The sequence below is a fragment of the Heliangelus exortis genome, chromosome 8, assembly GCF_036169615.1.
Source record: "Heliangelus exortis chromosome 8, bHelExo1.hap1, whole genome shotgun sequence".
In the NCBI taxonomy this organism is placed as follows: domain Eukaryota; kingdom Metazoa; phylum Chordata; class Aves; order Apodiformes; family Trochilidae; genus Heliangelus; species Heliangelus exortis.
In genome coordinates, this window is record NC_092429.1 from 23,029,843 (window position 1) to 23,042,557 (window position 12,715).

The 12,715-nt window shown below is 35.5% G+C and overlaps 1 protein-coding gene across 8 annotated transcripts in view; it reads left to right on the forward strand.

Annotated features, from left to right (window-relative positions):
• KCNT2 (potassium sodium-activated channel subfamily T member 2) overlaps window positions 1-12,715 on the forward strand; it is a 124,849-nt gene that overhangs the window by 38,976 nt on the left and 73,158 nt on the right. For 7 of the 8 annotated variants that reach the window (XM_071751060.1, XM_071751061.1, XM_071751066.1 and 4 more), the window contains exons 4-9: window positions 1,056-1,112; window positions 1,933-1,981; window positions 3,327-3,386; window positions 7,732-7,806; window positions 8,306-8,389; window positions 8,977-9,071. In XM_071751060.1, the coding sequence (XP_071607161.1) occupies window positions 1,056-1,112; window positions 1,933-1,981; window positions 3,327-3,386; window positions 7,732-7,806; window positions 8,306-8,389; window positions 8,977-9,071 (420 nt within the window). The remainder of the gene's footprint in view (window positions 1-1,055; window positions 1,113-1,932; window positions 1,982-3,326; window positions 3,387-7,731; window positions 7,807-8,305; window positions 8,390-8,976; window positions 9,072-12,715) is intronic. The other variant, XM_071751063.1, reaches the window with a different exon arrangement.

The window sequence follows — 12,715 nt, forward strand, 5'->3', positions numbered from 1 at the left end:
TAAGTCACTTCTTCATGTTCACTAAGACCCCAGTCTTAGAGGCTCTGCCAGACCAACCAGCCCTTTGCCCTAATGATACCCCAGTGGTTTTGCCCGTAGAGGGCTTGGTACCTAAACTACTGCTGTAATGTATTTTTAGGTACTGCATCCACAGCCCAATGAGAGAACCTACTCATTGTGCTGAACAAAAGTCCATGAAAAACATTATCACGTGGTTGTTTTTCAAGTGATAGTTCTGGGAGGAAGGTTTTTCATCACAGATTCTCCTGCAGATTTATTTCCTGTTTTTTCAGAAATGTCTGCATGAGTGACTTTCACAATGGGTGTACAGAGCAAAGCTTAACACATAAAGCCTCCTTGATGGGTACCATTTAGCACTTGCCTCACTCATAGTTGGTAAAAATACAGATATTACTGATCTGTAGTCTGCAAATCCTTTTCCACTGATACTGCTTGCCAGGGATAAACAAGAATATTTTTTATCATTTACACAAATATATATTCCCACATCCTTACTTCACCATTTGAAGGGAGAATTTCTACCAGCAATTCATGGCAGGGCAACATCACAAGTACAGATGTCACCAGTTTCTTACTTGAATTACTGCTGCATGGATCTCCAGCCCTCCTCACATCCTCACAAGAGGACATGAAGTGTGGTTTGATGCAGTCTCTCCTTTTGGGAGTATGACAGGTGTAAGTATATATGCTCTTTCTGCCCATGTGATAGGATTTACAGTATCTTCTGATCTTCAATATTTATTGTATGCTTAGTTCAGCTTCTAAAGGTATCATTTCAGTATCATTCTAAAGTTGGAACATTTTGGAAAATAAACCTTTAAAAATGTAAAATGAAATGCATTATTTCTTAAAAATATTTTAACTTTATAAATGTCTATATCCATTGCCTAGGGTTTCAAAACATTGCATGCATTTTATAGAACACTTAGTAATATAGTTAATATCCCTCTCCTTCCCTGTGTTTTTGTGATTGTGTTCCCATATACATTTGCTGATGAAAATGGACTTTTCATGGATGGGATGACAACTATCAGTAAGGACTTCAATCGGAGTTGTTCCAATCAAAACTACACACCTGGAACAATTGATTGGTGAGTTTCTAATTAAAAAAAAAAACAAACCAAATGTCCACAAATCAATTTCCCTCTGGAATGGTGACATTTTAACACATAATAGTGATGTTTCCATAACTCTCAAGCATTTACTTCTATTTTCCTGAATATTCCATTAATATTCCAGTTGTTTCTCTGATTGCGTAACTGCTGGATCGGATGCTCTTGTTAGCTCTGAATCTATGCCTACACCTTACTGAAAGAAAAAGGATTTCCTCATTTAAAAATCAATTATCACTAACAGTAAATGACTAACAGTAAGCTACTGTGCTATCAAGTCTGCCAGATTTCAGTAGTACTGTATTAAGTGTCATCTTTGAGGTCAGCAGATGCTAAGACAAGATGAGTTTTTTCCAAGATATGACAGCCCCTATGAATTGGATGCCATTCATATTGTTACACAGATATCAGAAGTTTCACACAAAAGAATTGTCATGTTTCTATTCCCTAGCACAAATAATTATTCGTCTGCATATGTAGAATCAAAAGCTGAAAATTATTTATATTTCTTGGAATCATAAGGGATGAACTAGCAGCCACTGTAGCTGAAGACTGAATTGAGTGCTGAGTGTTTGGTTACTCCTGTGGGAACTGAATGATTTGCTCTGGATAAGAAATAAAAAAAATATCAACACTTAGTAGATAACTACTGATTTTAAATTTTTATTACTGAGAATTTTTTTAAAAACAAGGCTGCTCTAGTTTTCATTCACAAATATTATATTTTTTTCTCAATTTTGTTCAAACACTAACCAGATTTTGATTAATTTATTTTTTAATTTCTTATTACAATGGACAGGTCTCCTATTATTTGGGTGAATCGAAGCTTGCCCTTATGGGGATTGCAGGTAATATGTAAACAGCCAATTTAACTATTTCCATTTAATAACTATAGGCAACATTGATTTATAACATTTTAGTGATGTTAAAGGATACTTGGAAAACTTGATATTAACAAAGAAATCGATTTGATCACCAAGCATAAAGAACAAATCATAAAGATAAGCTGATCTGAGCTGATTGATTTGAATGTATATGGGTTTATATTAAAGCTTATAACAAAATATTGTAGAATTAGGTAACCTTTTAGTTTAGAATTACCAAGCTCTGTTGAGTCAAATGGTCACTGTTTGCTCTAATGAGGACTTTAAATGTCATAATTGCTTGTCTCTAGCTTTTGACATGCTTCATAGGCTTTCCTGTTCAATATACTAGAAAACTGAATTACTTCACAATACATAAGTCTACATTTTTAAAGGACCTTAGTGCTGCCTCAGTGCTCTATGGCTCTTGGAGATGTTCTGAAGTTTGTGGGTCAGTCCTCAGCATCCTGAGGCCTGATCATTATGGAAAACTTTTTAAAATTGTGAACAGTTGTAAGTGCAAATAGTGCACTCTTGAGTTTTCACTTGTAGTGAGCAGTTTAGAATGTGAAATGCTAAAGCTTGACTTCTGGCTGCAGCTGAATTTGCACATCTTTGTGATACAGCATTCCCACAATATACATTAAAATGCAAATAATGGCTGTGCAGAGGATTTAAGTATATTTTATCGTTAATATGTATAAAGTTTTAAGCAATTGTTTTACTATTTTGATATTTGTCTATTTAAATATCTTTAAATTAAATAGTACATACACTAACTATGTATAATCTAAGTGAAAGTGAGTAAGTTGAGCCCAGTTGCATTTAACTTTTAACATCAATAGTGTTTCATCTGTGGTGTTTCTGTTTTCAACTTTCTGAATTATACACAGTAAAAAAAAGTGTTTTCCCACACATTTACAACACTTTTAGAGAAAAGTAAAGAGCTGACTACCCCCTATTATCTACAGTTTCCTGCTTTTCTCTCTTTCTGTCTTGTGAAATACCTCTCAATACCTTTTAAGGAAAGACAACTGAAACTTGAAAAATGATCTGGCCAACAATGTATGGGAGCTCTCTAAAAACCATGTAAAGGCCATTCTGCTGGCTCTCTGGAGTGTTGTACTTGGCAAAGAGCAGTGAGACTGAAGTCACAGCCAATACTGTTACATTCAGCCAGGGATGTAGCAGTTTTTAAGTTCATGCTAAATGCTGTTAGCTTAGGTGGTTTCCAAGCTGTTTATTAATGTCTTTCACTTTTCACTGTAATGCTTAGTGTCATATATAATCTTTAGAAGCCAGTATTAATACACATATTTTATCATTTAAGGTTTCTGTGGCTTTAATAAGTCTCTTTGAAACTCTGCTGCTAAGTTATCTAAGTTACAAGGTAAGTGATTTTAGTTACTTTGTAAGTACTTACTTTTATTTCTAGGCATAATTCATTACAAAAAGTAACTGAGTTCAGTGTGTCTATATAAAATTCATGTTTCCCAAATTTATGACCAAACAGTAATATCCAAAGAGTGAAATTTCAATTTTTTTCCCACTGAAAACATTCTCAAAAGTCACCTTGGTTTTTGGATACTGATTTTACAGTGCACAGTTTTATAAGGCTCTCCCTAATTCAACAGACACGATTTTGGTTAATGTTAAATATGTAGCTACTCAGTATCTAACTCAAACATCAGGCCTCTAAAACTGCACACCATAAAGCTAGGCCAAGACAGTATTTTATTTTTTTTAATTATTCATACCTACATACTTCTGTTATCCATCTCTCTGATGCTATTGGAACAAAGTTTCAGAATGTGTCAATATCATCTGAAAGCAACTTTTCAAAGTGTCTCAGTATTATCTGATGTGGATACAGTATTTTTTGTCTTTGCATTCTACTTAAAAGATTGTATTTGCCTAATATTTTAATGAATTTTTTAATTGCATTTTTTATGTGCTATCTTGGTGAGTTAACATGCAAGAGTTAACATTTTTAGTAACTTCAGGACAAATATAATAAATATTAAAAGCCTTGGCTACGAACTTGAAAATATCTTGGATCATAATTTTTTTTCTTTTAATTTTTTTAATTATTGTTAGTCAGTAGCTATCAGAGCCACCACTGAAGTAGGAAGTTGTACTTTAGTGTGCTTATCACGTGATATGGCACAAGAGTTTATCTTAGTGCCCAATTATGTTAGTGGGATTAAAACTGTCTACTGCCTAAAAATTACTGTTCTTGATACTTCTAAGCAGCATATACCATTTAGGTGTTGGGGGTTACAAATGCAAATCAATACTAGGCAGAAACAATTCCAAATTAACACATCTTGTGCCAAAACCATACAGAGCAATCACAGTTTATAGTGAGGTTTTTTGGCAGCATTTTGTCCCTATCCATCCTGCCTGTGTTCTACATCAGTATCAGTGAGTACAGAAGATGAGAGAAATATTGGCAAGTCAGCTCCCGTGAGAAGTTACTTATTGTGTAGAGTGGGAGTAAAGCTCTGCTATCCTGATTTGCTGCATAGATCTGTCATAGAATTTAAGGCACTTTAATGATGCCTTTATTTTCTTTCCCCACAGAGGAATAAGAGTAATGCAAGGAAGAGTAATAGTACTGAAATGCACTTTGCCAATTCACTTGATACAAACATCTCCTTCCCTCTGGCCCTCTCAGTTACAATCTGGAAATGTCATGACAGTGCCATTTACCCCAGTTTTACACCAGTCTCAATAAGCCAAGCTGGTTGGTTTTTTGCCCATCCTTCACAGCCAGGGTCACCAATGGACTCTTGGTTCATGCAAATCTGTGAGAGGTCACTTATTTCAGACCAACAGTTCCAAAGCTTTTACAATTTAGTCACAAGACAGAGAACAAGGCAGGAAGAAAATAACAAGAAAAAGATGATTGTGTTTGGATTTGTGTGCACATTACTAGGATATCACAAATAACCTGTAAAATAAATAAAGCAGCCATTTGAGAGCATACTCCAAGGAATTTACCTTTCTGATACTTGGCTCATGACATTTGAGAAGCAACTCAGCATGCAGAATAGTGAGGACATGACCATGTATCATGCTACTAAGATGCTACTAGGATACATAATTTGCATTTTAAAATTTTTTTTTATACAGGGAGGAACGCAAAGAATGTAGCACTGGTACAATGCTGATCACTTGGATCCAAGAATGAATATTTTACAATCTGCATTCTCACAGTTTAACCCATTACACGAGGGTTTGCCCTTGGCCAAAATTCTGAAGGATGTTTACCTTAGAAAATTTAATTGCCAAAAGTCATTGCAGGCAGTCCTGCTATATGACTGGTGCATAGCCTAAGCTGGTTTTTTTAGTACTATACACTCTCACTGCAAAAGGCAGTTTTGCAGATGTAATGAATTTGAATGTGGAAGCCAGAATCTTGGAGCTTAATGCCCAACTGAGAACCACATATGCACAGGCATTTTGTCTACACAAGTAAATTATGTAATATTTTTATAATGCAGAAAAGAAAGGTCTTAACATTAAAAATGAGAAAATAGCAAAACCATCCAATGGGTCAGTTGGGAAAGTAATTTTCTGTTGATTTTATTATTGCTACAAATAAAATCTCACCCTACAGTCTCATAATTTCAGTTCTGTTTACAGGGCTGCTTATCACATGAAATATTAGTTTATTAACTAAATAATATTGGTCTAACTCACCAATTACAATTACATGGAAGACAAGAGGTACATGCCCCAAAGGTACAATTGCCTCCAGATGGGGGAAAAAAGCTGAATAAAGATATTATATTATATGGAGCTTGTATTTAATTTTCAGTGGTTATCTCAGATGTTTATTTTAACAGGAAAGATTAATATGCCATTGCAATGGAAAATATAATGCAAATTTTTGTAATATTGCCATGATACATGCTATAGTGTTGCTGCATTACCTATAATGTAGTCTTGACTTTACAGTACTAACTTTCTAGTTAGAAAAGCTGTAAGTCACTGAATTTTAGATATCCTTTTATAAATGTATTTTTTTTATCCCAACACCGAATCATTCACAATCACTCCTCAGATGTGAAAAAAAAGTAGTATTATCCCCATCCTGTAGCTAGCAGTAAGTTGATGAGAAGATCAGTAGCACTTTCACTGACATGTGTGGGAAGACCTCTAATTTAATGTAAGCAAGATCAGGTTCCAAAAAGCCCTGAAATATAATGAATTTTCTATGGCAGAAACTTTGATCTTGGAGTTCTAATGCAGATACTAAAACCTTGATTGGCTTCCTTATCCCTCCAAAGGGACCCAGAGGCATTCAGCAGGGGCTACCACAGTTACCATAGCTGACTTCTCTACCTTCAAGGTTTTCTTTAACATTTCTTTACAGGTCCCTACAGCCTTCTGTCACAATTCTCAGTCATCTGAATTGTCCCATGGGGTTTCAGTTATTCCTATAATATCACAACTGTCTGACTGGGCATGGAGCTCCAGCTCCTCCTGTTTATCTCCCAGACTGCCTGGGTTTCTATACCCACACTTCAGGAGGCTGACCTTTTGCTCCTCCTTTAAGGAGACAGCTAAGACACATTTTAGACTGCCCTGGCTGATTAGTACCTATTTTTTCAAAATATGTTAATAGCAGGATTAGAATGAATGAAGAGAAATATCCAGACCTCTGTGAATAATAAACAGAGGCTGATGAAACAGGTTTAAGAGGAAATGAGCTGGTACTTTATCTTTGAAAAATACAACAAATTTGCATTCCTCTGTTGCTTTACATTTTGTCTTGAAGTTCTGTCAGAAGGATGAAACACTCCTCATTCACATCAAACATTAATACAGACTGTATAGGGATAGTCACCCATACATAGGGGTAATCAAACCAGTTAATTTGATGGTAAAATCCTCTGAGCAGGGTATGTCCTTTGGATAGATGTCCCTACAACTCTTAAGCTGTACTCAGGCTTTCTCTCTCATTTTTAAACACTCAAAGATAATAAGCATTAAATAAGAAAAACTTCAACACAGTCAAAAGCTAAAGCATTATAATACAGGATTTAAAGGCTTTTAAGAAGAAAAAATAGAAACAGCTGTAGATAAAAAAATTGCCAGCAGGGTAGTCTGTTACTTGTATGAAGAGTTGCTAATAAATGAAAATTATTAAAGAGATTAATTACTAAAATTCCTTAAGAAAAGAATCTTTCCTCCTTATCTGTAAGTGTGCATGGAAAAATGAAAGTAAAGTAGCCTTTGAAGAATGAAAAAGCAGAGACAAGATGTCTGTGTATGATTCCATGGTACCTAAAAATGCATTAGAAGAGAACAGGAGCATATTCTCTGAAAAAAATGAAAATTTAATTTAATGAACTCCTTCATTAGCTTAGAGAATGAATTAACTAGTTAATGCAATTAGAATTCTTCAACTGTGCTTTCTTACTATGTCAGAGCAAGAAAATATATGGTCATAGGGAAACAGAACTGCTCTAGTAAAAATACAGATTTAAAAGTGTATTTTTTTTACCTGTAAGGTACATCTCAATAAACAGTAAGAGAAAAGGCAAATGTGGCCTATATTCTATATTCATATTTAACATATGTGTTTAAATTTGAGATGAGTTATCTTCCTGAAATTCAGCTTGTGGTAGAGACTCCATATGTGCCACTGGAATATCAGATGTATTTCTTATGTAAGCCTACTGTGACAGGGTGGTTTGTTTTTTTTTTTTTTCTTTTCTTTAAAGGGAAATATCTGGGAACAAATTCTGAGAATACCCTTCCTACTGGAAATAATTAATGCTGTCCCTTTCATCATTACGGTAAACGTTTCAATTAATACATTTGCACATTGCATTTTTATAGCTGCATGTATACTCTTATTTTTTATTAAAGTAAATTTATATCTTATGTAGATAACATAAAGTGGAAAGTGTGGGAATGGAAATTTGTCAACAAGAAGATAATTTGCTACTTGAATGAAGTAGCAATGCAGATCACTTTCCCCCTCCTCTCTGACAGGGAACAAACAAATCCAAAATCCCTCCAGCTCAAACTACAGCACAATCAATTAAAAAATGCAGATAGATTAAAAAAAATATCTAAGAACCTCTGGTGTCTGCACTGAAAACTGTCCTTTTTTATCAAATTAGCTTGCATACAGTTCATCACAAAGGAAGAAAAACTGTTATTTACAGCCAAACCTCACACTAGAAACACATTGATAATAATTATTTTTTGAAGTGTTTCAGTGCTGCTTTATAGCAAAGCTCTATTATTGAATACAAAAGCTATTAATGAATTTGTTAATTTTTCTTTCAGATTTTCTGGCCAGTCCTAAGAAACCTGTTTATTCCTGTATTTTTAAATTGCTGGCTGGCAAAGCATGCTTTAGAGAATATGATTGTAAGTATGACAAAGGAAATAACTATTTTAGGGTTTCTATTTTTTAAGTATATTGTCTTTTGTGGGAACTTGGCAGCAGAGTCCACTGTCCAACTTTAATAAGAAGCTAACCAGATCTGTATTTAGATTATACAGATGGTCAAGCATTGCTAGACAGCTTTCAGCATCAAAATTAGAAAAAAATAAGACAGCAAGTGAAATCTCAATTAGTATAAATTGCTACTGTGCCAGTAAGGGAAAGCTGGAATGGTTGATTCTTTTGCTGCATTTCCATTCATACACAATTGCAGGGAACTCAACTGCTTTGCCTTAATTGGTCCTTGAAGCCTGTAATTTGTAAGCTAGACATAAGCAGACAGACCTTAAGGCAGCTTGCAATAATATCAGAATTGTGTCAGGATGAACAAAGAACTAGTTAAATAATCACAGAATCACAGCTGGCTCTTTTGCACCCTTCTATATGATCACCAAATTCTAAGTGGTTTATGACTGCAGCTTATCAGGCCACTATAAAATACCTCTATAGAATCAGCTTGTGCCTTATAATTATAAAAACCAAAAATAACACCTATTTTCCCTTAATATAGAATGATCTTCACAGAGCCATCCAACGCACGCAGTCTGCAATGTTTAACCAAGTCCTCATTTTAATATCTACCTTACTGTGTCTTATCTTCACCTGGTAAGTGGCCAACCCCCCTTTGTTTTTATTGTATACGTTGCCTTTTTTTTTCTTTAACACATGGTGATAAAACAGACACTGAGGGAATCATGCACTGAAATTAAAAGAGCAATATATTTGCAGCGGAAGTGTTCGGTAGCACCTGGTGCTACAGGGAGTCCTGATACACTGAGTACAGAATGTGCATGCATGGGAAAGGGAATTATTCTCACTCTAAGGAAAGAAACAGAGATGATTCAGAAACACAGGAGAAGGATTTAGGGGCAATTTTACGTATACACCAAGAGTGCAATCTCAGCAGAAAAGTCACTGTAATGTGAACTTTACAATGGAGAAGTACCCCTACTAAGGTTGGAGTCCTCTGACTGCTGGGACCAGTGGAGGAAACTCTGCAAGATCTCAGCTTTATCACTGTGTTGACCAAGTCAAGTTCCCATAAAAAGTACAGGGACATCTGTTAATAATCTATACTAAAGAAGTGTAGATTTTATTAATTTAAATTACAGAAAGGAGTGGATGGTAGGCTCTAACATCCAAAATATGTTGAAGAACTATTTTTGCTGCAAGACCTTTTGAAAACTTAAATTTACAGGAGTTTGGGAGTAAAATCTGTTGAGGTCATTAAATATAAAAATACTTAGTTAATGAAATTAATGAGCTGCACATTATTGAATGCTAAGAAAAGATCTAACCAAAAACGCACTTGATTGCTCAATTTTTTTATACAATCCTTTAGGGATCCTCTGTTGACAGGGCCTGGAGAAAGGTAATGTAGACTACAGGAGTCTTTGGGATCACCTAGTATGGTCATGCTTATGTTTGCATAAATGGATAGTAGTTATAATGTGGCTTGGTAGCTTAGTAAATTACAGAATTTTCTCAGCAGTAGTGGCTGAGAAGTGAGTATTATATATGGGGGGAAAAAAAAGTAAAGGAAAAATGTGTGTATTTCAAGATGGTTTGCAGGGGGCAATGAACAGAGATGACTTTGTAGAAAGGCTAAATCACCTGCATTTATTTTGCCAGACAGGGTGCCTTTGGGTCAGCACACTGATAAAGATTGGTTTGTCATTTTGGAGACAGTGATTTGATTTTATTTTGCTTTATTTCTCTAGCTTGTTTTTCTGATAGCCACTTCTACATGCTGCTTAGCTCTTTTTCTAAAAACAGTGTAAAATAACACGACTTTTCCAGTCTTGTCCTTCTCTGTCCTTTATTCAAGAACAGGAGTCTCTTGTAGCCTTTGACCAAATGAGTAGTCCCATTTTGCCCTTTCTCTTATGGTGACACAACTGCTTAATGACAAACTGCTTAATGACAAACTGCTTAATGACAACTGCTTAATGACAAATTGACAAATGCTGCCAGATCCAAATGGGGAAAAATTTTTGTGAGATTAACTTTGCTATTTAATAATAATGGCCCTTTAAGAGGGAAATGTATATGAATAAATGCTACCTTACTTGAACCAGAATGCATAAAATTCCATCACAGTAGCACTTGGACACTTTTAGTTAGCCATAATTTTGCTTTTTAACTCTTTACAATGCAAAGGACTCTTGAGTAAACATGCCTTCACTTTTCCTAGTAACCCACTTCAATATTTTTATGAACTGCTGAACAAAATGTTTCCAGTTCTCAGAAGCAGGCTAGTAACAAGAATGTTTTCTGATAACTCAGTCTGATAATCTCTGGTTGAGTGAGGTATAAAAACTGCACTGAAACAGAATATTATACTCACCACCAGGGAGTTTGATAACTGAGAGTAAAACATGCAGAAAATGGCAAGATCAACTACAGTAATTATGTCTGATCTCAACAGCCTCAGATACCATCTTGTTAAATACTGTATTGACCCTGCTACATTGCAAAAATAAGCTAAGTAGGATGAATACACCCCATAACACAATAACTAATGAAATGAAGCACTTTTGGAAAGCCTAAGAATAGTTATTCAAGAATCTGCACCTTGCCTGAGACTGGAATTCCCTGAATTCTTCTACTGTTGCTTACATGAACATACAAACCAATATTTTTACATGTTTTTAACCCATCTATGTATGCTTTTATGTTACAGAGATTAATTTTAACATATCTGCAACACTCACTATAAGTAGTCTAAATTAGCTTAATTTATTATTACCTTGTGCCTATGGTGATTTTGAGACAGAGTTTCATTTAATAGATAGAGCTTGTGTGAGTTTCTTCATGCTGAAGGAGGAGCAAAGTCCTGTTCTGGAATCTGTCCACTTAAGGATGGTTTCACCAGCCTGATCTTTCACCTTTTCTGTAAAAGAAAGCAGTAAACCATTGTATTTGCCCCCAAAACATGTGGGAGCTAGCACTAGACTTACCCATATGTGTATTGGAGCACAAAAGAAAAAAAATTCTGAACTAGGGTTGGTCTGTTTTCATAACCACATTTTGGTTAAATTTAGAGACTCTGCCTTGGCCTATGAAGTACCATAGCTTCAGCAGTGCAAAATTACTAAACCTACATTAGGACCTTGAATACAGTGTTTACAGTTTCAAAGTACCTTTCCCTTACAGACAGTACCATGGGGAGGTGCTTGTAATTATGTGTATGGCTGAACTGGTAAGTGCCCTCATGGTTCCTTCCTGCTGACCTTTAAGGTTAATGAGACAGTGACTTTCTGGCACTGCATGGAGTAGGTTGTAACACAAAGCCCTTCTTAATTCCTGGTTGTCAGGCTTGCTTTTACCATCTGCCTTAATAGGAACATTGTCTTCCCAGCACTTCTGGCATCAGCAGAACTTTACAATGCAGGGTTCAGTTGAAAACTATGCTCTTTAAGAGAGACAGAAAAAGGTTGCTCATAGTTTCATGTAGGGACTTTTGTAAGAAGTCCAAGATGGCATGAAGCCCAGGAAGACTCCTCTTTCTACTTCCATATTTTTACCAGTTCACTTAGACTGGTGCACTGAGAAAGCCCAGCAAAAGTGGTTTGTTACTGCTTCAGGTGAGACTGAAAGCTGTTGTAAGTCTTTTGATAGTAATTTCTTTGAGAAAGTTTAGAACAAATGCTGAAACATTACTGCTTTTCAGTGATTCATTCATATCTAAAAGATATACTCCATAACAAATTTTTCAGAATTTTAGGTATATATTTAATACATATAGAAGTAGGGTTTTGCTGAGGTGCAAAAGAGATGCTTCTTTTATTTCCTTATGCAACAGCAGAAACCTGTAGTTTTGTACAGTGTAAAAAATGGATGGAAATGTACATATTGGAGCTGACCACTGATGATTCTGAAAGTACAGATTTGCTGCAGAATATGATCCTTGTATAGGTGCAAGCTGAGTGAGCAGGGATGTGCCTCTGCCCTCTATCTCTCTCATCAGAATGGAAGTTATGCTCTCAAATGTGGAGGATCTGTCCAGTCTCAGTCAGTTAAAGGCACCTCAGCACACCCAGAAAGCTGGGGAAGAACCTGGTTGGACCTCCTAGTCTCTTGATGGGTTGAAACTGAGGGGAAAATATTGGTCTGTCTAAGCACAGTATATTTTTAGTTGTTCTTCTAGTGTGTAGACAACAGCACTGAATTTCTAACCATTTTACTGGTTGTCTTATTTAACCAGAGTTCTAGTCACAGAGTTCTAGTGAAAGTTACAGAACTACTAA